At 38.2% G+C, this 24,623-nt stretch overlaps 1 protein-coding gene across 1 annotated transcript in view; it reads left to right on the forward strand.

The window, feature by feature from the left end:
• The window catches only part of C8H9orf135 (chromosome 8 C9orf135 homolog), a 99,038-nt gene extending 75,312 nt beyond the window's left edge, over positions 1–23,726 (forward strand). The window contains exons 5-6 of the mRNA XM_018052825.1: positions 1,158–1,215; positions 23,541–23,726. Coding sequence (XP_017908314.1) covers positions 1,158–1,215; positions 23,541–23,726 — 244 coding nt within the window. The remainder of the gene's footprint in view (positions 1–1,157; positions 1,216–23,540) is intronic.

Consider the following 24,623-nt stretch of genomic DNA (forward strand, 5'->3'; position numbering starts at 1 on the left):
TAGAATTTCTAATTCAGTGGACTTGGTGTGACATCCAAGTATTTGCATTTCTTACAAGTCCCCAGATAATGCTAATGTTGTGCCTCTGGAAATCACATCTTGAAAGTCTGACAGTAATTAGTTGGTGGTTACCACCAGATAAATATTAGCAACTGTACCCAGTAACCATTCTTAGTTGACATCCTAGTTATTTTTGAATTCTTCTACTTGTTCTCTACCCTCCCATCAGCTCAGTCATATGTTAAAATGTTTAAATGTCCTTTTTCCTGGTATTTTTAGGTTTGCAATTCTCAGATGAATTTCTTTGACCATCTAATCCCATAATATTGCCAGGAGCAGAATCAGGACAGTAATTTCTCATAGGAGAAAAAAATTTTCCCCTATTCTGAGTACCAGATGAGAGAAACTTTCTTGCAAGTTTCCCTAGTCTGATGGCTAGAGTTTCTTTGGTCTCTTTTATATGTAGGTACAACATTTACAGACTCTTGACTGGAAGCAGTAGTTTAGCTCTGGTAGGATACAGTCTATAGGGTCACAAAGAGTTGGACACTTAGCATGCACACATATGGAGGTACAGCCTTTACAGACTCCTTTGTATAAGTAGCAATTTAGCTCTGTACCTTCTGTGAACCCAAGGTCATGTCTCCTGCCCTTGATAGGCAGTTCAAACTCTAGCTTTGAGTCTTAGGCTGTGTTTGTAGACTTGGGGAAGAAGGATGTATTTCACTCAGCATTTCTATGTATTTCATGGAGTGGAGGTTGGGGAAACTATGTAATCTCAGACTACCTGGTTGTGTATTATTTTTCAGTTGCCATCTAGCAGAGAACATGGGGTATAGGGTCAAAAAGTTTGAAAAGTAGGAAGTGAGTGGAAAAGGGAATCCTTGTCTGGAATGCACCTGAGCTTTGGGACGTGATAGCATATCATTAGTACAGAAGAATAGTTGGTGGTATTGGAAGTAATTGAAGGAAGGTACCTTGCTGGTGATAGTTAACACTATAAATGAGGCCTGGGAATTAAAAAAAATTAAAAATTTTTATTAGGGCTAATCTTCCTTGAAATATTTTTATTTTGTTTAAAGCACATACTACTAAAAAATTAAGATATTTTTCTTTTGGAGTAATTCTTTTCTCAGATATTGACTTATCTTTCTTAGGTGTACATTGACGACATATGCTGAAGAATATGCTCCACCATATGAATATCAGCCACTTGTGAGTATAAGAGAGCTGAAAATCCATATTCTAATATTTCTGTGCTTTATGATTCTTTACATCTAGTGTAAATAGTCAAGCTTGAGAAGAAGGGACAAATTGTTGAGATTTCTGATGTTTTATATTTAGAGATATTAGCTATTTGTGGGAGTTAATGGAATATTTTATGGTTATGATTTATTTTGGGAACAAGTTTATAGATTTCAGGGAGAAAATATTGCAGTATCTAAAATATATTAGTTACTTCCTTCTTCATCTTTGTTTTATTGTCCTGCTCCATAAATTCAATTTATCTAGAATAAGAATCTACCTTTCTCTTCATTTGTATTATATTAGCATATGAAAATAAGTGGTTTAATTTAGCCCTGGGAAATATGTATGCTGATAAAATATGTCCAGTTTACAACTTCAGTATACTTGTACTTAAAACATTACACAACAAAAGCAAAACAAGGCTGCTTCCTATTAGTCTTGTTCTAGAAGTCCTAACTGGTGCAATAGATAAGAGACTTAGCTACTGAAAAAGAGGAGAAAAAAATCTTTATTTTCAGATAGTATGATTTCTTTTCAGGAGAACCAGGATGTTAAAATAATAAGTAATTAGAATCAGTTTAGACCACTTAGTAAGGTGATTGAATATAAAATAAATATGTCAAAGATAATATCTTTCTTTCATATTAGCAATAACTGCTTAGGAAGCAAGCCATAAAAGAAAAAAATATACAAATTGCTATAGCAACACAAATTTTAAGTACTTTTATGAAGAAAATTCTCAGATAAAGATCAATAAAGAAAATGTGGAAGCGCCTCTCCAAAGATGGTAGACAGGCTACTTACCCACCAAGAGTTAAATGTTCCTCCATCTTTTGCATCACGGTTGTCAGGTGACAGATTTGATCAATAAAACACGACAAAAGTAACCCTATGCCAAATCTAGGCTAGCTTTAATAAGACTGCTTCCAATTCCTGGAGCCCTGAGCCAACGAGGCTAGGAAATCTAGGCTACTCTGCTCAAGGGAAAGGCCATGAGGAGGGATAATGATGAGCTTAACTAATGAACAGTGAAACCATCTTGGACATCCAGCCTAGTGGGCATAGACTGAAGCTTCAGTTGTCATCTGACTACACACCACAAGAGACTGCAAGAAAATAATAATAAACTGTTATTTGAAGGCATTACGTTTTGGGTGTTTTTTTTTTTTTTTTTAATAAATACACACCAAAGGTAACTGAAACAGAAATCTCAAGTACAAGGGAATAACTACTGTTTAGGGGACTGGAAAACAATTAATTATAAGTTAAATTTATAAATTTAATATAATTACATTAAAAAATCCCAATGGATTTTACTATCTGAGAACTCTAAGATTCTGAAAGTTATTTGAGAGTATAAACAGATGAGAATAATCAAAAGTTTCTTGAAACAGTGGCATAACCATTTATGGAAATAAAAGATTCCTGATACTACTAATGTTATAATATTATTTATTTTTGCTTATTAAAAAATAGAAATTAAGCTGTTAGAAAAGCAAATATGGCTTATGGATTAATATGCTTAATATATAAAGAATTCAGATTTATTGGCAGGAAAACTGTTAGAGCCATAGGGAAATGAGCCAAGGGCATATAAACACAATTCACAAATTAGGAAATAATTATTATTAGTTAACTGACAAATACAGGGCAAATCCCAGTCTACAAATAACAGAATGTGTGAATTAAAACAGTACATTTTTTTGCTAGTAAAATTGGTGATTTTTTAACTTTACAGTATTGTATTGGTTTTGCCATACATCAACATGAATCTGCCCCGGGTGTACATGTGTTCCCAATCCTGAACCCCCCTCCCACCTCCCTCCCCATACCATCTCTCTGGGTCATCCCAGTGCACCAGCTCTAAGCATCCTGTATCCTGCATTGACCCTAGACTGGCGATTCATTTCTTATATGATATTATACATGTTTCAATGATATTTTTAAAAATAATAATAGTCTATTGAATGACACTGGGGTGAGATGGCTGCTCTTTTTTTCTATTACCAGACATATTGTAACTTGCTTGTCTTTCTGGAAAGGAATTTTGCAATATGAATTGATATACTATTTGATCTAATAATTCTAAGGATTTCCCCAAGAAAAATAATTCAATCCAGGGATAAAGTTTATATCCAATGATATTCATCATTGAATTATTTATTATGGCAAACTTGGAAATGTTTTAGAATTGGGTACAGTACTCTAGGGATTCAGAATGAGTTTCCAAAAAATGTATCACTCCTGCATGAGGATTTTTTTGAGCCAAAGACCCTGTGGGTTAAGATAACCTACTCTCCTTTAACTACCTAGAAGAGTTAAAATTGGGAATTTTTCTCAGGGGAAAAAAAAGTTATTACTGGAGATAAATTTTAGCTAAGTAGCTGCATCTATATTGCAGGGCAAATGTCTAATGGCCAAACATCTGCTCTTATTGTCTTGAAATAAGACAATTCCTATTCTTGGAAGCCCCAGGCCTCTATCCCATTCCTTAGCTCAGGATGACATGTATACCTCATTTTATCTTTCTGTCTTTAAACCTTCTCATGTATGTCAGGTTCCTGTATGTATGAAATTAAATTAGACTTTTTCTGGCTAATCTGTCTTATGTCAGTTTAATTCTTAGACTAATCAGAAGAATCTAAGTGTAAAGGAAAGTTTTGTTTTCCTTTCTGACAGTACTAATTAAATAGGTTGTAATCATATAATGAGATATTTTATGTACTTATATATTTCACACTTTAGAAAGTCCATGGATAGTTCTTAGTGTCTTGATAAATCTTCTTATTTAAGGACAAGAAAAATCATTAAGATACAAAATTGTATGTATATTTTTCCTCCATACTTTTATCCAAAAGTATGGAGGAAAAAAGCCTGAAGAAACTGTTAAATGCTAGAAAAGCTGGCTAGTGAATGGTGAAATTCTAGGTGATTTCCTTCATCATTATACTTTTCAGTATTTTTCAGTGTAGCAAGCATGGTGGTTTATAATCAGAACCACAAGGAAACGAGTATTATTTAAAAATGAATTTCAGGCTCATTTCCTTATTTGCATGGGATTTGGCCCCATCTCTAAAAAAAGGAAGTTGCAAGACACATAATTAAAAACTCACAAAATCCAAAGGACTAATTTTCCCATAAGCATAAATATAAAGAATGTGGGATGTATTTTTTGGGTGGATAACTCTTTAGCAGCCACTGTGTTATGTATTTGTGCTTTTAATTTTTTCAGCATTATGTCTAGTATTTCTCATGTTGCTTGTTTCCACGTTAACAGCACAGCTTGCAGCATGTGATGGCAGTTGTTTGGCTTTATTTAGAGTTTTGTTCATTTACTTCTAAGTCTCTTGTCAAAGTAATTGACTTTGAGGCATGTTTTCAGTACTGCTTCTAGCACTTGCATTTAATGCTTGCATTACATTGTTATAGAATATAACAACTATTTTAAATTGTAATGACAGTGAATGGTTAAGTAATAGCAGAATAGTGACTGAACTCAGAAGATATCATTCACATAAAAAAGTATAATTCATAAAATACTGACAAAATAAAGAGAATATTTTTTACTTGCTAGAGACCTTACCATGTGGCCTTTGCATAAATACAACTCACCATTCACTTTGCCTATCACTTTTGCAATTATGCAGTTTCTGAAGAAATCATAAAATATTTTGATTTGTGTTATCTCAAATTTTGTGCATGAATTGAGGCTTTATAAATTTTTATATTGTGGTCTCTTACATTTGTTTAATTCATATTTGCATAAAGTAGGATAGAATTATAAGAAGTCTTAAGGGAATGCAAATTATCTCCCCATATGAATGAATAAATCCAAAATATTAGGAAGCTATGAAATTATTTCTAAGGAGGGAAATGAAAGAGAATTGCAAGTTACTTCTTCAGAATTCCACTTCCTAAAGGGGGTTTTTAATTTCAATGAAAGATACCTTCTCTTAAAATCTTCCCTATCCTTCTCCCAAAGAACCAAAATAAAGGAAAAGTCACAGAGATATTACATCAGAAGATTGGTCTAAGACTGGATGTTTGTAGGGTACATGAATCTTTTAGACAAAGGACAAGTGAGGAGAGGGTAATGGTGGAGAGTCAACTGAGCACACTCAGGATTAGTAAGGAAAATAACTATTTCAGGCATGGACTAGCAAACTCAGGAAGTTGAGGAATCTGGGGAATTAAAAAAAGAACAAGCATGGCAATAGTGAAGGAGTGAGAGAGCTAAAAGAATTAGAGGTAGTGAGTGAAGGGGATGTACTGGAATTTATTGATATTTCTGATTTAGAACAATTTGAGGGAATGATAGATCCCAAGATGTGGTCATGGGAATGAGGTGTTAAAATGGAATCTAAGCCATTGACTTGAGAAGGTGAAAAAATGGTAAGTGAGAGTGTTGGCTAGATTCTAAATATGAGTGTTGATGTCAGCCTACAAGATAGTAGGAAAGAAAGGTAGGACCAAAGACTGAGTCAAATGACCAGTCCCTCGGTGGGAGCATTTTGGAGATTCATGGCTCCTCCCAGCCGTGCAGCTGCCATTTGAGTACATCTGATTGGACCGGGGAGCCTGGTGGGCTGCCATCTATGGGGTCACAGAGTCGGACAAAACTGAAGCGACTTAGAAGAAGAAGATTGGTCTTTACTGTGTGAATTACCATCCTTTTTCCTAAATAGAGCTGTCTATTGAATTATCTTTCCAGGCATATGTGTAGCTTTAAGCCAAAAATGTTGCATATCTCAGTTCTTTCAGAGATAAAAAACTGAGGAACCTTTTAGAGAGTTATGTATTAAAGCTGGCATGCATTCCAAATTGATTACAAGGAACCTAAGCAGTGTTGGCCAGTAGGTAAGAAAGAGGCTGTATCTGTTTAAAATATTCCCAACAATGGTAGGATTGACCTATCCTGTCACCGGGATTCTATGCCCTGGTACAGATACAGCATTGTTAAAATATTGATATTTCTGTGCTGTTTAGAAATTTGCTGTGGACTTGTGTTCTGGGGAAACAGTGTCAGACTTTATTTTTGGGGGCTCCAAAATCACTGCAGATGGTGACTGCAGCCATGAAATTAAAAGACGCTTACTCCTTGGAAGAAAAGTTATGACCAACCTAGATAGTATATTCAAAAGCAGAGACATTACTTTGTTGACTAAGGTCCGTCTAGTCAAGGCTATGGTTTTTCCTGTGGTCATGTATGGATGTGAGAGTTGGACTGTGAAGAAGGCTGAGCGCCGAAGAATTGATGCTTTTGAACTGTGATGTTGGAGAAGACTCTTGAGAGTCCCTTGGACTGCAAGGAGATCCAACCAGTCCATTCTGAAGGAGATCAGCCCTGGGATTTCTTTGGAAGGAATGATGCTAAAGCTGAAGCTTCAGTACTTTGGCCACCTCATGTGAAGAGTTGACTCATTGGAAAAGACTCTGATGCTGGGAGGGATTGGGGGCAGGAGAAGGGGACGACCGAGGATGAGATGGCTGGATGGCATCACGGACTCGATGGACGTGAGTCTGAGTGAACTCCAGGAGTTGGTGATGGACAGGGAGGCCTGGCGTGCTGCGATTCATGGGGTCGCAAATAGTCGGACACGACTGAGCGACTGAACTGAACTGAACTGTGTTCTCCAGAACCCTGCTGCCTCAGTAGCCCAGGATTCTGGACTCCCAGGACCCAGGGGTGCATTATGACTTACCTGGGCCCTAAGGACTTTCATGGGCTCCTTCTTCCACTGAAAGAAAAAAAATTAATTTATTTTACAACTGTATTGCCATAAAGGCAAATATAATCCAGGTTGGATTATATTCATTTTTGTTAATTTAAAGGCTTATTGAAGAGATGTATTTTTAGGCCGCATTTCTCATTGGTATTTTGTAAAGATTACCTATCTTTTTCTTTTATATTTTTATACTGTTTTGCCTGTTTGCCTATTTTTGACTATTTGTGATTATATTATTGTATTTTATAGCCATGTTATGTGATCATGTTATTGTTAACCCTCCTGAAATTGTCAGTATACTATGGGTGTTATTTTTGTCATTGTTTAGATGCTAAGTCATATCCAACTCTTTTGTGATCCCATGGACTATAGTCTGCCAGGCTTCTCTGGCCATGGGATTTCCCAGGAAGAATACTGGAGTGAATTGCCATTTCCTTCTCTAGGGGATCTTCCTGACCCAGGAACTGAACCTGTGTCTCCTGCATTGCAGGCAGATTCTTTACTGCTGAGCCACTAGGGAAGTCCAGTGGGTGTTATCACATAAAACTAAATCATACAACACTCATTTTTTCCTGAGAAATACTTTTGGACTTTGGTACTCTATTTTAAGCAAAATTTTCTGTATAATAGCTGCCATTGCCTACTGCCTTGAGATGTTTATGGGTATTAAATTACTGGCATCATTTCCTGGCTTCAATATGAGTTTCTATCATTTAATAGAGTTAGTTTTTTGAAATGGCATTTGCATTTTTCATTATGGTAAAACATATATAGAATATAAAAGTATCATTTTAACCTTTTTTTTTAGTTTACTATTTAGTGGCACCAAGTACATTCACATTATTGTTATAGTCACTTTGAAAATTCTGATTTTAAAATAAATTTAAACACTTTTGTGGGAACTTTAAAATACTATGGGCCTTAGACACTGGGCTTTCTGTGCCTCATGCCTGAGTGGGCCGAGCCTGGATTTTCTTTCTGGTAGCTTAACACCTGCCTGATAGGGGCATCTAAAACTTGCCCATCCTGCTTGGTGTGTATTGATTTATAAACACTTTGATATCATCCCAAACCAAGATTCACCTCAGCTAGGAATCACCTTGAGCACCATCAAGAGCCTTTTATTGTTCGATCAGGCTCAGAAACATGAAATAAACTCCTTAAAGGCTGGAATTACCCTTAGTTTCCTGCTTCCCAGGAAGGGATGTCTAACAGGGGCTTTAAAAAGAAGATAAGGTAAAGAGTGACTTACCGAAAACCACCAATAGCTGGGTCAGAAAGTGAGTCTAGAACAGGTTGGGGTTTCTGTGGGAAACGGTACCTGTCTGAACTAAATTAGCTTTCATTACCACTTCTGTTTAAGTCCTTCTCTTTGTATCTGTGCTCCATTCTGTCTCCCTGTGATCTTCCATAATTCCAGTGTAGATAGTCTTTTTATTTTTTTTCTTGTTCTTTTGTTGTTATTATTATTGTTTTAAAAACGTAATAGCATGAAAAGTTGTTCATTGTAAATCTGGTCACACTGAATAATCATGTGTAAGCCTTGTAGTCTAGAACAGACTGTAGTTTTGCCAAGCTTTCATCCAAAAAATTAAGGTTGAACTTTAATTAGGTAATGTTTCAGAGTCCATAATGTGTCTTCATGATTTTTATTTTAGTACTACTTCACTTTGTACTGCATCTTAATATATCCACTATTTAATTTTCTCTTTTTTCTTCTGTTAAGGTTCTGACTCACTGTCTACAAAGAGAATAATCATGGCCATTTGCTGAATACTCTTGTTTATCTTATTATGTACTGTTGACTGAAATGAAATGAGAGAGAAGTTTACATTCTGCAAAAGAGGTGTAGTGGTGAGGGAGTGGAATTGGAGAAGGAGGAAGAGAGGTCACATGATTGTACTAGTATTTTTTGGTTGATGTCAAGGTGTTTCAAAATCCTGCTTCTAGTTAACCACAGAAACAGCCTTCTCTTACTTGGGTTCAGAAGGAGATGGTAGCTTTCCTTGATGTATATTCATACCTGAAAGATCTCAATGTGTGTTGTACATATGTGTGCTGACCTGAAACATGTACATATGGCCATGATTTTGTAGCTTATAGGCAAATAATTCTGAATCTGAGTCTCATGGCATTCTCCCAGTTCTAAGAGACCACATTTCCTAAAATGGACAGGAATGGGTGAATTTAATTCAGATGACCATTATATCTACCACTATGGGAAAGAGTCCTTTAGAAGAAATGAAGTAGCCCTCAAAGTCAACAAAAGAGTCTGAAATGTAGTTCTTGGGTACAATCCAGAAAATGACAGAATGACCTCAGTTCATTTCCAAGACAAACCATTCAACATTACAGTAATAATCCAAGTCTATGCCCCAACTACAAATGCCACAGAAGGTAAAGTTGAATGGTTCTTTGAAGAGCTATAAGATATTCTAGAACTAATGCCAAAAAGAGATGTCCTTTCATCATAGGGAACTGGAATGCAAAAGCAGGAAGTCCAGATACCTGCGATAACAGGCAAGTTTGGGCTTAAGGTACAAAAGAAGCAGGACAAAGGCAAACAGAGTTTTGTCAAGAGACCACACTGCTCATAGCAAAAGCACCCTCTTCCAATGACACAAGAAATGACTCTACATATGGACATCACCAGATGGTCAACACTCAAATCAGATTGACTATATTCCTTACAGTCAAAGATGGAGAAACTCTATAAATCAGCAAAAACAAAACTTGGAGCTGACTATGGCTCAGATCATGAGCTTCTTATTGCAAAATTCAGGCTTGAATTGAAGAAAGTAGGGAAAATCACTAGGCCATTTGGGTATGACCTAAATCAAGTCCCCTATGACTATACAGTGGAGGTGATGAATAGATTCAAGGGATTAGATCTGGTAGACAGAGTGCCTGAAGAACTATGGACAGAGGTTTGTAACACTGTACAGGAGGCTGTGACCAAAACCATCCCAAAGAAAAAGAAATGCAAGAAGTTAAAGTGGTTGTCTGAGGAGGCTTTCTAAATAGCTGAGAAAAGAAGAGAGCTGAAAGGCAAGAAAGAAAGGAAAAGATATATGCAACTGAATGCAGAGTTCCATAGAGTAGCAAAGAGAGATAAGAAAGCCTTCTTAAGTGAACAATGAAAATAAATAGAGGAAAACAATAGAATGGGAAAGACCAGAGATCTCTTCAAGAAAATTAGATATATCAAAGGAACATTTCATGCAAAGATGGGCACAATAAAGGACAGAAATGGTATGGACTTAACAGAAGCAGAAGAGATCAAGACGAGGTGGCAAGAATACACAGAGTGAAGTTGTTCAGTCGTGTCTGACTCTTTGCGACCCCATGGACTGTAGCCTACCAGGCTCCTTGGTCCATGGGATTTTCCAGGCATGAATACTGGAGTGGGTTGCCATTGCCTTCTGAAGAACTATACAAAAAAGATCATGACCCAGATAACCATGAAGCTGTGGTCACTCATCTAGACACACACATCCTGGAATGCGAAGCCAAGTGGGCCTGAGGATGCATCGCTACGAAACACAGCTAGTGGAGGTGAAGGAATTCCAGTTGAACTGTTTCAAATCCTGAAAGATGATGCTGTGGAAGTGTTGCACTCAATATGCCAATAAGTTTGGAAACTCAGCAGTGACCACAGGACTGGAAAAGGTCAGTTTTCATTCCAATCCCAAAGAAGGGCAATGCCAAAGAATGTTCAAACTACCATACAATTGCAGTCATTTCACACGCTAGCAAGGTAATGCTCAAAATCCTCCAAGCTAGGCTTCAATAGTACATGAACTGAGAATATCCAGATGTACAAGCTGTATTTAGAAAAGGCAAAGGAACCAGAGATCAAATTTCCAACATTCATTGGCTCATAGAAAAAGCAAGAGAATTCCAGGAAAACATCTACTTTTGCTTCACTGACTATGCTATAAAGGCTTTGACTGTGTGGATCACAACAAACTGTGGAAAATTCTTAAAGAGATGGGAATACCAGATCACCTTACCTGTCTCCTGAGAAACCTGTATACAGGTTAAGAAGCAACAGTTAGAACCAGACAGGGAACAATGGACTGGTTCAAAATTGGGAAAGGAGTATATTAAGGCTGTGTATTTTGTAACCCTGCTTATTTAACTTCTATGCAGAGTACATCATGTGAAATGGCAAGCTGGATGAATCACAAGTTGGAATCACCGTTGCTGGGAAAAATATCAATAACCTCAGGTATGCAGATGATACCACTCTAATGGCAGAAAGTGAAGAGGAACTAACAAGAGCTTCTTGATGAGGTTGAAAGAAGAGAGTGAAAAAGCTGGCTTAAAATTCAGCATTCAAAAAAACTAACATTATGGCATCTGGCCCCATCACTTCATGGCAAATATGTGTGTGTTGAGTCATGTCTGACTCTGTAACCCCATGGACTGTAGCCCTCCAGGCTCCTCTGTCCATGGGATTTCCCAGGAAAGAATGCTGGACTGCTCTTTCCTACTCTAGGGGATCTTTCTGACCCAAGGGTTGAACCCGTGTCTCTTACATACTCTGCATTGACAGGTGGATTCTTTACCAACTAGGCTACCTGGGAAGCCAAATAGATGGGGGGAAAGTGAAATATTTTATTTTCTTGGGTTCCAAAATCACTCATGAAATTAAAGGACACTTGCTCCTTGGAAGGAAAGTTTTGACAAAAATCTTCCCTTGTAGCTCAGTTGGTAAAGACTCTTCCTGCAATGCAGGAGACCTGGATTCAATTCCTGGGTCAGGAAGATCCTCTGGAGAAGGAAATGGCAACCCACTCCAGTACTGTTGCCTGTAGAATACCATGGACAGAGGAGCCTGGCAGGCTACAGTCCATGGGGTTGCAGGAGTTGGACACGACTTAGTGACTAAACCACCACCACCAGACTACCTATTACAAAGCAGAGACATTACTTTGCTGACAAAAGTCCATATAGTCAAAGCTATTGTTTTTCCATAGTCATGCATGGATGTGAGAGTTGGGCCATAAAGAAGTCTGAGGGCCTAAGAATTGATGCTTTCTAATTGGGGTGTTGGAGAACACTCTTGAGAGCCCCTTGGATTGCAAGGAGATCAAACCAGTCAACCAACCCTTAAGGAAATCAACCCTGAATTGGAAAGACTGATGCTGAAGAGTGAAGCTCCAATACTTTGGCCACCTGATGTGATGAGCTGACTAATTGGAAAAGACTCTGATGCTGGGAAAGATTGAAAGCAAAAGGAAAAGAGGGCTACAGAAGATGAGATGGTTAGATGGCATCACTGACCCAATGGACATGAGTTTGAGCAAACTCCAGGAAGTAGTCAAGGACAGGGAAGTCTGGCATGCTGTTGTCCATGTGGTCGAAAAGAGGTGGACATGATTGCGACTGAGCAACAACGATAAGCTTTAACCTAGGATCATTTGGCAGTTGCTCATATAGGCTTCCCCAGCCTCTCTCATTGATCTTTATTTAGATATAGAGATGGATAGACACATAGATAAGATGGAGAGATAGATAAGATATATAATCTATTTATCATATCTATCCTCTCTATCTCAACATTCAGAAAACTAAGATCATGGCATCTGGTCCCATCACTTCATGGCAAATAGATGTGGAAAAAATGGAAACAATGACATACTTTAGTTTTTTGGGCTTCAAAATCACTGCAGATGGTGACTGCAGCCATAAAATTAAAAGAATCGATGGTTTTGAACTGTGATGTTGGAGAAGACTCTTGAGAGTCCCTTGGATTGCAAGGAGATCCAACCATTCAATCCTAAAAGAAATCAGTCCTGAATATTCATTGGAAGAACTGATGCTGAAGCTGAAACTCCAATACTTTGGCCACCTGATGCAAAGAACTGACTCATTAGAAAAGACCCTGATGCTGGGAAGGATTGAAGGTGGGAGGAGAAGGGGATGACAGAGGATGAGATGGTTGAATGGCATCACCGACTCAACGGACATGAGTTTGGTTAAACTCCAGGAGTTGGTGATGGACAGGGAAGCCTGGCATGCTGCAGTCCATGGGGTCACAAAGAGTTGGACATGACTGAGCACTGAAAAGTCTGGTTATTTTTTGATGTGACTATTCATATAGACCTCCATATTTTTCTTTGGGATGACTCTAACCCTAACTCATTAATGATATAGATGTTTATACTTATATTCACAGTCTATACTTCCTTGAACTTCCCATGACTATTTTTCTTTAGTTGAATACCTTTATTTGTTACAAATGTTTCTCCTTTGTAAAATTTTACCAAATAAAAAGATATACTAAAGGTTTCTTAAATAGATAATAAAAATATTTCCAACTATTTGCATGTTCTTTACAGCTGCATTTGCCAGTTACTCTTATTCAATCATTGAGGAAAAAATATCCAATAGAAATGAAATCAATTTAAAAGTAATGTAGGAAAATGAACAAAGGAATCTGTCTAAAATGTCTATGCCCTGTGATTCCCAGAGTCAGTAAAGTAATTTTGGCTGTAGGGGAATTGTTCTTTTCTTCCCGCATCACTCTGTGTGTATATTTAGAAGACAGCCTTATTAGGGGAAGACAGGTCTTCAGTCAAGTGCATGTAAGTAGGGAATAATTTTATATGTGATATATACTGAAATTAAACAAAATATCACAGCAATCTATTGTAATATCTCTTTTAATTCCATCCAGTGTGACATTTGGATAAATAAGCTTGTTGCCTCCATACATTTTAAAGAGTAAATGGAGTACACCAAAAGAGGATGCTTAAAGGCATGCTAAGGAAGAATGATCTTTGCTGTATAAATGCCAGGTGGCTAATAGCTATCTGTAATGGTGGACACAAGGTTAGTTCGCAGTGACTGATTTGGGCAGGAAACATAACCCATTATGTATTTTTATGGATGAGCTCTCTAGATTAAGGAACTGAGACTGCCCTCAAATTATCTAGTGATATTAAATTAGGTAGAGTTATTGATATTCTGGAAGGCAGGCCTAAAACTGAAAATGACCTTGAGAAATAAAACTATGAAAAATAAAAAGTCCTAAAAAAACAGGATGAAATCAAATAAGAATAAGTGAAACCACAGAAATGGGTAAGGACTGGGTTTATGGTTGACTAAGAAACAGCAATGTCATTTTATCCTGAAAAAATGGTTTGTAAGATAAATGATGCTTAGAGGTTATGGGAATCAGGTGGGAAAGGGATGGGACTCTAAGAATTGAATACCCATCACTTACTGATACATTTTACTGATGTAAGTAGTAAAACCATGTCTTACTTGTCTTTCGCAATGAGGGAAGGTTGACTGGGCACTCAAGAGGACCCTTCTGTAATATCCTAACCTGTTTTTCTGTTATCTGTTAAAAAGAAGAAGGAAGAAAAAGAGAAGGAAAGGAAAAAGAAAACTTTATTAGCCTTAATGCAGATTTTCTGTACGGTGATTCTCTTGCTGAGTCTTTAGTAGTTCCTGTTGCTACAGGGCCTGTTTGCCCTCTGTGTTCCTTTCTCTGACACTTTTTCCCCATCTTCTGTCAGGAAGTTTCAGTTTCCCCAACCATTCCCTGAAACAGCACACTCAAAGATGACAAGAGATTGATTCTTACAGTTGGTTGTGTTTTATCAGGTCGTGCCCTCTATGATGCCTCTTTGGAAGTGAGTAGTCATTGGCTACCACTACATTCTTTGTGCCCGGCCTTTCTTCAGCATCTCTGGCTTTGCAATGCTCTCTCCATGGCTTTTTGTCTCTGTCTTTCATGGCTTCTTTCTGAAGCCAGCCTTAAGTATTCCCGAGAATTGGGTCCCAGAATTTTATATATATTGGCTCCTCTCATTTTATATAATCTCAGAAAATTAATCCACTCCCACGGCTCTGTAACCATGACTTTTGAGGGGTAACTTATTTTTATATAATTTCAAACTTACAGGAAGTTTATAAGACCAGCGCAAGGAGCTCCCATATAATCAATTATTTACCATTTGAGAGTAGTTACCAATTATTTACCATTTGAGAGTAGATTGGAAACTTTGTGCTTCTTTACCTATAAATAATTCAACGTGCATTTCTTAATAACAGACGCATAGCCATGGTAAAGTTTTCAGCCTCACAGAAAATTGATACAGGATAATTGTGAAAGCCAGAGTTCATATTCAAATACAATCCATGGTCCTAGTGATATTCTTTATCACTATTTTACCCAATCAATCAGCACTGCTGTGCATAGGGCACTGACTTCTCTCTAGGACATCTGTCCAACAGAATTACCTTTCAAATAAGCATTTTGTACTGATATCATCCCTAATTAAAAATGTCTGAGAAGTGACTCATCATTTGCCCCCTTAAACAAGTCCTCCTCATCTCCGTGTCTTTTTAATTCTTTTTAATGGTGTTAGAACTCTCCCAGTCATCCAGATTTGAAGGTATGAGCATCTTTGATTCTTTATCCCCAGTTAGGCTGGTACATCCTCTAAATTCTTCCTGTGAAATGTCTCCTCTAGTACAGCTCTGCTTAAGCTGCTGTGCTCTGTTGCCCACCCATTCCACACTTCAGACGAATTCTGTTACCCTTATGTATCCAGAAGATTCAGACAATTCAGTGATAGTCCTATCTTAAGAGTACTTTGTCAGAACTCAGGGTCTGTGTGGCGCCAGAATAGTGGGTCAACCAATAATGTGAGATAATTCACAAATCTCTTTCTATATACAATTTCTAAACACTTCTTCCCAACCCACTTAATGGATGTTGAGTAATCCTTTAAATACTATGTTAGGGTGTCAAAACTCTATTTGTCTGCAGTTCGCATATGCAGAGGAAGTATGTCTAAATGATCATTGGCCCTCTTCCTAAGCCCATCACCAGTGGGAAAATACAAATTCGTAATCAACATAAAGCGTAGTCTGATTCCATGATTTAAATAGCTCCTATAAGAAAATTGAATCTTTCTTGAAAATAAAAAAACTCACTTTCTCAGGGATCCTCTCCCACTTTCAATGTGTAGAAAAGAACTGAGACTGTTATCTGTTAAAAGGTCTGCTTACAAGGTTGGCCTTTGGTTGGCATGTGGAGATAAGAATTCCCTAATGAAAGTAGCTCACAGTGTCTAAACTGTTGGCACAAACAATGTGCCTTATGTTCCTTCTAGGAGTCTGGAATTTTGGTATATGCTAGGCAGAGGGTGTTTATGTGACCAGCTCCTAAGAAAAATCCTGGCCTTGGAGTCTCTAATGAGCTTCCCCGGTAGATAGCATCTCATACCTCATGGCTGGAGGGAATCAAGTGCATCCCATGTGACTCACTGGGGGAAGGTTTTTGATCTCAGAATTTCATACCTGTTTTTTTGTCTGTTTGTTGTTTTTTACTTTAGCCTTTGTGCCTTTTCCCTTTGCTCACTTTGCTTTGAATCAACTTGCTGTAATCAAGCATAGCCAAGTGCGTGCATGCATTTGCTCAGTCATGTCCGACTCTGCAACCCACAGACTGTAGCCTGCCAGGCTCCTCTGTCCATGAGATTTTCCAGGCAAGAACACTGGAGTGGGTTACCATTTCCTACTGCAGGACATCTTCCCTGACCCAGGGATCGAACCCATGTCTCTTGTGTCTCCTTCATCTGTAGGGTGATTCTTTACAACTAGTGCTACCTGGGAAGCCCTAATCATAGTCACAAGTACAATTATATGCTGAGTTTCATGAGCCCTCTGAGAAGGTCACTGAATCTAGTGGTGGTCTTGGCAATCCCAACACACCCTGCTTTCCTCCCTGTGGCAAATTGCTATTTTCCCAAAATGCTTGCCACGTGTGCTGCCATGGCGTGTGCTCTTACAATGTGATTTGGACACTCTTCACTTTGCGAGGTAGAGTCCATGTTACCTCCCCCCAAATCTGGGTGAACTCTGACTGTGATGAAAGTGATGCTATATGATTTCTGGAGTAGCTGTTTAAAAGCAATGCGGCTTCCTCCTGTTCTCTTTGTGCCAACCTTATTCTTAGAACCTAGTCACCATGCTGTGAGGAAGCCCAGGCAGGCACAAAGAGTTGTGTAGCTGTTCCATCAACATCTAGTCTCTGGGATGATATCCCAAGTCTATCTGGCTGCTCTTTTTCTTACTGGGATAAGTGGCTATAGTCTGTGAGTCTTTCAGTCTTTTTCTATTTCCCACTCTTTTTCTCCGGGCTTGGTTGGAGCCCCCATGGCTTGTCTGAGATGACTCAACTTCACTTACACTTCCATAGATACTGTTGACCCCACAGAAGCCTTCTGTGATTCCCATTCAATACCTAGCTTCAGTGCTCAGCTCTGCAGCTAAAAGTTGAACCCTCTCTCCAGACTTGCAACTACTTTCAGGGCCTTGTTTGTGCCACAGAATACCAAACTTGCATCAGGACTGATAATTCTCAGGCCTCCCTCTGCCTGACCAGGCTGCTTCACTGGTTTGGGTTTGGCTGTGCCCCAGTCAAATGAAAGAACAGCGTGAGAGGTGGTCTGTTTAAAGATCTCATGAGAAATGAGGGCCAGGAGACCCCTATGCCTTTCTGCCATTATTTTCATGTATCTAATGTACTTCTCTCTGTCCATATCAATGAGACCCTATCTGGTTTAAATCTGTGCTGCAAGCTCAGCTGTGTCTGACTCCTTTGCGACCCCATAGACTATAGCCCACCAGGCTCTTCTGTCCATGGGATTTTCCAGGCAAGAATACTGGAGTGGGTTGCCATTTCCTCCTCCAAGGGATCTTCCTGACCCAGGGATTGAAGCCACGTCTCCTGCATCTTCTGCATTGGCAGGTGGATTCTTTACCACTGAGCCACCGGGGAAGTTTATGAAACTGTGTGAAAAGTGTTAGTTGCTTAGTCATGTAAAACTCTATGTGATCCCATGGGCTATAGCCTGCCAGGCTCCTCTGTCCATGGAATTCTCCAGGCAAGAATACTAGAGTGGGTTGCCATTTCTTTCTCCAGGGAATCTTCTCAACCCAGGGATTGAACCTGGGTCTCCTTCATTGCAGACAGATTCTTTACTGTCTGAGCCACTAGGGAAGCCCTGATTTAAGTCTAGGGATGGGAAAACTGGGAAATGCATCAACTATTTCTCCTGTCCTTCTTTGCTTTCCCCTTATTTTCATCTTTCTACAATGCCCCAGACTTCTGTATTTTCCTACTCTCTATTCCAACTCTTGTTTAAGGCTTCATGGCAAAGAATGTTTTCTCTCCATGCTTGGAGAAATCTATGATTTGAATCTTCCAGGTATGGTCATTGATGGTCTAAAATCCTCAAGAGTGTGCATTGGATTGCAAGGCTGTTGTCTTTAGGAAAAACTGCATTTTGCATTAGAAGGTGATATTACTTTGCTCCTTGTCATTTTTTTCTAAAACAAATTTTGATCACCCGTTGGGAAAATGGGTGATTACATACAATGAAAAGAGAAAACTACTAACAATTTTGAAATGATTACTACCTCCCTATATATTTAGTTTCAGAGGTAGACCAAATTACTTGCTCGTCCAAAACTTCCAGCATCTCAATTTGGCCTTGGGTATGAGCTGCAGTCAATATAAAAGGTCCTTTGATGTAGGATCATCTTGGTTGATGAAGCTGCTTTTTTCTATTCTATTTGGTGCCTTTTGTACTAAACTTTGAAAAACACACTTTATTCTTCTTCCTTATAGTAATTATACCCTCATGGTTTCTAATAGTTTGTTCTTATTTTTGAAAACCTTTTTACTGCTTGCCTTTACTCCTACTTTTTTTATATAATTCCATCTCCCTTGTTTTTGACCCATTTGCTTGCTCTACATCTCAGTACCTCAGTGTTCCAATATTGCAGATTATTCACGTATATATTAGATAGGATGCTTTTAGTAGGTTGTACAAAAACCAACTCAAACTAGATTAGGCAGTAAAAGTAATTTATTGGCCCATATATTTTTGAAAAGCCTGGCTTCAGGAAAGGATTGATACAGCAATGTCATCATACTTTTTACTGACTCTCATATCTGCCTTTTTATGGTATTGGTTTCATGCTATACTGATTGTAGGCAGCTGCCAACAGCAGCCTGAGCTAGATGCTCCCTTATTTATATCCAGTAGTGAAAAAAGAATGTTTTCTTCCCCAAACCCTTGAACAGAAGTCTCAGGCTTTAAGCTGTTTGGACAAACTGAAGTCACATGTCTAACACTGAACTAATCACTGTCGTTGAGAGTAGAGTGAGATTATCCTGATTGTCTTAGGCTAGTTAGATTCTGCCGCTAGACCTAGAGGGGGCTTAATCTACACATCGCATGGCTGCTGCTTAATGGGAAATGAGAAACGTGGATTGAGGGTGAGCTGGAGTCACCTCTTAAAGTTTGGATGAGATGAGTATGTTCATGTATTCCCAACTCAGTGTTCACTCTGACTTCACTTGAAATCAACCATGGTAGGAGTATAGACAATGAAGAAATTGTCAAATACTACAGATCAGTTGTGTGGGGATTTTTTGGGTGGGGAGGTTGGTTTACCATCTCTGATCATGGGAGGCATTCAGTTTTATGTGTGTTAACAGGCAGCAAACATTCTCTTAATTAGTTTTCCTAACTTCAGCATTGTTTACCCCTTCTTATCCACTTGTAAAAAATAATGGCCTTACTGAGATATAATTTACTGAGATTTAATTCACATGCCATAAGATTCACCCTTTTAAAATGTACAATTCAGTGATTTTTAAAAATATATCTCCAGTGTCATACATTCATCACCTCAGTCAATTTCAGAACATTTTCATCATCCCCCAAAGAAACCACGTACCCAGTGTACCAGTCAGGTTTCTTTACAGAAACAAACCAAAGCTGAAATCTTAGGAAAGCCAGTGCTTGAGAACCAGAAGCACCAAAGAGCAGGATAAGATCAACATCTCAGCTCGAGCAGTCAAGCAAAACGAGCCAATCCTTACTTTCTCTGCCTTTCTCTTCTATCCAGGCCCTCAACAGATTGGATGATGCCTACCCACATTGGGGAAGGCAAATTACCTTACCGAGTCCATCGATTTAAATGCTACTTTTATCTGGATCGGAGAAGGCAATGGCACCCCACTCTAGTACTTTTGCCTGGAAAATCCCATGGACAGAGGAGCCTGGTGGGCTGCAGTCCATGGGGACAACCCACAAATAATGTTGAGCCACATATCTTGGTGCCTTTTGATCCAATCACACTCATTAACTGTCACTCCTCATTCCTTCCCCTCCACCATCCTCTGGCAAAGCAACTTTCTCTCTTTGTGGACTCGCCTATTTTGTCATTTCATATAAGGAATCATACAATCTGGCTTTGGCTTAGTTTCATGCAATTAGCATATTTCCAAAGATCATCTATGCTATAGAACTACCAGTATTTTATTCCTTTTTTGGCCAAATAAATTATTCCATTGTGTGAATAGACCACATTTTGTTTATGCATCTGTGAGTTAATGACATGTAAGTTGTTGAGATCCATTTCTAATCATAGCTCTGGGATCCAGTCTTTTTCATCTTCAGTCTTTAGCACCTTCTGCTGCCAGAATACTTCTCCTAAAACATCACATTTATTCTTATCATTCATCTCATCAAAACATATCATCCTCTGCCCAGGAGATGCTAAAGGAAGGTGTTGACTTACACGCGAAACTCTCCTCAGTTCCACTGCAACAGGGGTAGGAACGAGGAGATCCTGCTTCCTACTTAGAGGGCAGTTTGGCAAGTGATGCTCTAATCTCATTTAAAGGATCTCTACCTGACCCAAAACAAACAAACAAACCTCAAAGAAATAGAACCCCAACAACACAAAGCAAAAGCCCCAAACTATATAGAAAGTGACATGGATATTATGTAGCTTTCAGATTTTATTGTTTATATATTTTATCTTTGAATTATTAAGAATTTCATGAAGGTGCTAGTGCACTAATGTGTCTTACAAGCAGACAGCTTGAAGCCCTGGCTGAATCACTGGCATTATTTAGATTCCCACCTGAGATTTTAAGCAAATGATATTTTCTTCATGTAAAGTGGGAGTAATAATTCCTACTTCAAAGCCAGTTGTGGATTAAAAGTTATACTCAACTACCATGTTCAGACCATAATAGGCACTCAGTAAATAAATAGATACCATAATTATTACGAGATTAGAATTTTCAATTGTTTTCAACAAAGCCTATCTAAGATTAGAACTGTTTTGGTGTTCTTTCATTGTTTTATAGTTTTGGTGATTTAATTTCAATTTTGTCCTAGTGCTTTAAAATTAGTATCAATTTAAAGCAGAAATTAGGTAATCATTACAGGGGCTTTATGTTTCTTGTCTGCCATTATCCTTGATGTAATCTGAGTGAATCAGTATTTCCTTTGGGAAGTGGAAGTGATAGTGTCTTGTTTTATTACGATAGAGGTTTTTATGATGTACTCTAAGGATGCGTGTGTACTTAGTCACTTCTGTTGTGTCTGACTCTTTGTGACCCTGTGAACTGTAGCCAGCCAGGTTCCTCAGTCCATGGGATTCTCCAGGGAAGCGTACCAGGGTGGGTTGCCATGCTGTCCTCCAGGGGATATTCCCAACCCAGGGATCGAACCTGTGTCTCTTATGTCTCGTGCATTAGCAGGCAGGTCTTCTACCACTAGCACCACCTGGGAAGCCCACTCTAAGGATAAATACCTTAAATATTATACTGGGTTATACTGAGGTAAATTTCTCATAGGATGAAACTTCCAGCTTGGCATTTACTTGCAAGTATGACCTGATAGCGGTTATTAAAAATATAACCCGCACAACAAAGGGAACTGTAAGCAGGGTGAAAAGACAGCCTTCAGATGGGAGAAAACAATAGCAAACGAAGCAACTGACAATTAATCTCAGAAATATACAAGCAACTCCTGCAGCTCAATTCCAGAAAAATAAATGACCCAATCAAAAAGTGGGCCAAAGAACTAAATAGACATTTCTCCAAAGAAGACATACAGATGGCTAACAAACACATGAAAAGATGCTCAACATTACTCATTATCAGAGAAATGCAAATCAAAACCACAATGAGGTACCATTTCATGCCAGTCAGAATGGCTGCTATCCAAAAGTCTACGAGCAATAAATGCTGGAGAGGGTGTGGAGAAAAGGGAACCCTCTTACACTGTTGGTGGGAATGCAAACTAGTACAGCCACTATGGAGAACAGTGTGGAGATTCCTTAAAAAACTGGAAATAGAACTGCCATATGACCTAGCAATCCTACTGCTGGGCATACACACCGAGGAAACCAGAATTGAAAGAGACACATGTACCCCAATGTTCGTTGCAGCACTGTTTATAATAGCCAGGATATGGAAGCAACCTAGATGCCCATCAGCAGATGAATGGATAAGTGAGCAGTGGTACATATACACAATGGAGTATTACTCAGCCATTAAAAAGAATACATTTGAATCAGTTCTAATGAGGTGGATGAAACTGGAGCCTATTATACAGAGTGAAGTAAGCCAGAAAGAAAAACACCAATACAGTATGCTGCTGCTGCTAAGTCACTTCAGTCGTGTCTGACTCTGTGTGACCCCGTAGATGGCAGCCCACCAGGCTCCTCCATCCCTGGGGTTCTCCAGGCAAGAACACTGGAGTGGGTTGCCATTTCCTTCTCCAATGCATGAAAGTGAAAAGTGAAAGGGAAGTCACTCAGTCGTGTCCGACTCTTCGCAACCCCATGGACCGCACCCTACCAGGCTCCTCTGTCCATGGGATTTTCCAGGCAAGAGTACTGGAGCGGGGTGCCATTGCCTTCTCCACCAATACAGTATACTAACGCATATATATGGAATTTAGAAAGATGGTAACGGTAACTTTATATGCAAGACAGCAATAGAGACACAGATGTATAGAACAGTCTTTTGGACTCTGTGGGAGAGGGCAAGGGTGGAATGATTTGGGAGAATGGCATTTAAACATGTATATTATCATATGCGAAACGAATTGCCAGTCAAGGTTCGATGCATGAGACAGGGTGCTCGGGGCTGGTGCACTGGGATGACCCAGAGGGATGGGATGGAGAGGGAGGTGGGAGGAGGGTTCAGGATGGGGAACACATGTACAGCTGTGGCAGATTCATGTCAATGTATGGCAAAATCACTACAATATTGTAAAGTAATTAGCTTCCAATTAAAATAAATAAATTTATATTTAAAAAGGTAAAAAAATAAAAATATAATCCAAGATATTAGTTTTGGAAAAATTATATTAATATAAAAAGTGTTAAATGGTAGTTAAATTGTAATTGTTTTTGTCTTATGTAGAAATATTTCTTTATGCTGTATATTTATAGTTTAGAAATTTTTGCACATATAATAATTTATAATTTTATAATTAAGACAATCATTCATTAGACTTATCATTCATAATTAGAAATGCTTATAAGTACAATAGCCAAATACAAGAAGTGATTAGTAATTTGAGAGATTATATTAATCAATTGTTTGAAAATTAAACTTTGATCATAATAAGACTAACACATAAAAGATCAACTTTTGGAAATCATTCCTTTATACATATTTCAGTCATTTAATATTAAAATTATCTTTTCCCCCCCCAGGGTGATCCTTGTCAAGATGATGATTATTCAATTGTCCACAGAAAATGCCGTTCTCAGTTCACAGATCTAGATGGTTCCAAAAGATTTGGCATCAACACTTGGCATGACGAGAGTGGGATTTATGCCAATTCATATGTAAAACGAAAACTCTACCCATTAACAGGTGGCCCTATTGCTCCCTTTTGAAAATAATGTGTGGAGTCAGATTCTATAACTAATGAAAGGCAGTGGATGTAACAGTTGATGATTTTCTATCCTAATAAATACAGTGGAAACTTTACAATACATTCCTTTAACACAAAATCTTAAATTCTACACCAGTGTGTATATCCTTAATTTTCATAAGCTACTCTGGTATTTCCAAAGTTTAGCATGTTTATCATTGAAGGTATGTAACAAATTCTAGATAGTACTTGGAGGAATTTTATTTAATTGTACTTTATTTTATTGACAGCATTTATTTTATTGAATACATTTTATTAGGAAAAATACATAAAGCTAACATAGTCAAGCTCTTGATTGCTTAGGGTGTGTCTGATTTTAAAAAATGAGGTAACTTCCACTTTTAAGTGAATAAAACTTTAGGTGGTTCTCAAATTCCACATGAAACTCAAATTGCTGAAATTTGAGCAACACTGGCCCTATGATGGTATTGAATGTGTGTGTATGTGTATTGAGGGGGAGTGTGTCTGTTTATAGACTTTAACACATCTGTGGTGGCTAGCTGCACTATGGATTATCATTTCAGCATGGTATTTTTCCTTATTTATTATTTAAGGATTTTTTTCCTTATTTAATATTTAAGGAATATTTTCCTTATTTAATATAACACCTCTTGTAACAGTCATGCAGGCCAAATCTTAATGAAACTTTAAGGGTTTAATGGAAAATCCAACCATCTAGTGTTAGATTTAGAAGAAATCTTAGCAGTTGTTTTGACTTACACTTCCATTTTACAGATGAGCAGAGACAAAGTTTCAAATAGCTTTCTCAGGGTTACATAAATAGCAGATTCTAGTTGAACTTTGAGGTGCATTTGAACTTTCATTTTTTCTGAGGAAGGGTTTATTTATTTGGTCAGCC

Source organism: Capra hircus, chromosome 8 (genome assembly GCF_001704415.2).
Source record: "Capra hircus breed San Clemente chromosome 8, ASM170441v1, whole genome shotgun sequence".
Lineage (NCBI taxonomy): Eukaryota > Metazoa > Chordata > Mammalia > Artiodactyla > Bovidae > Capra > Capra hircus.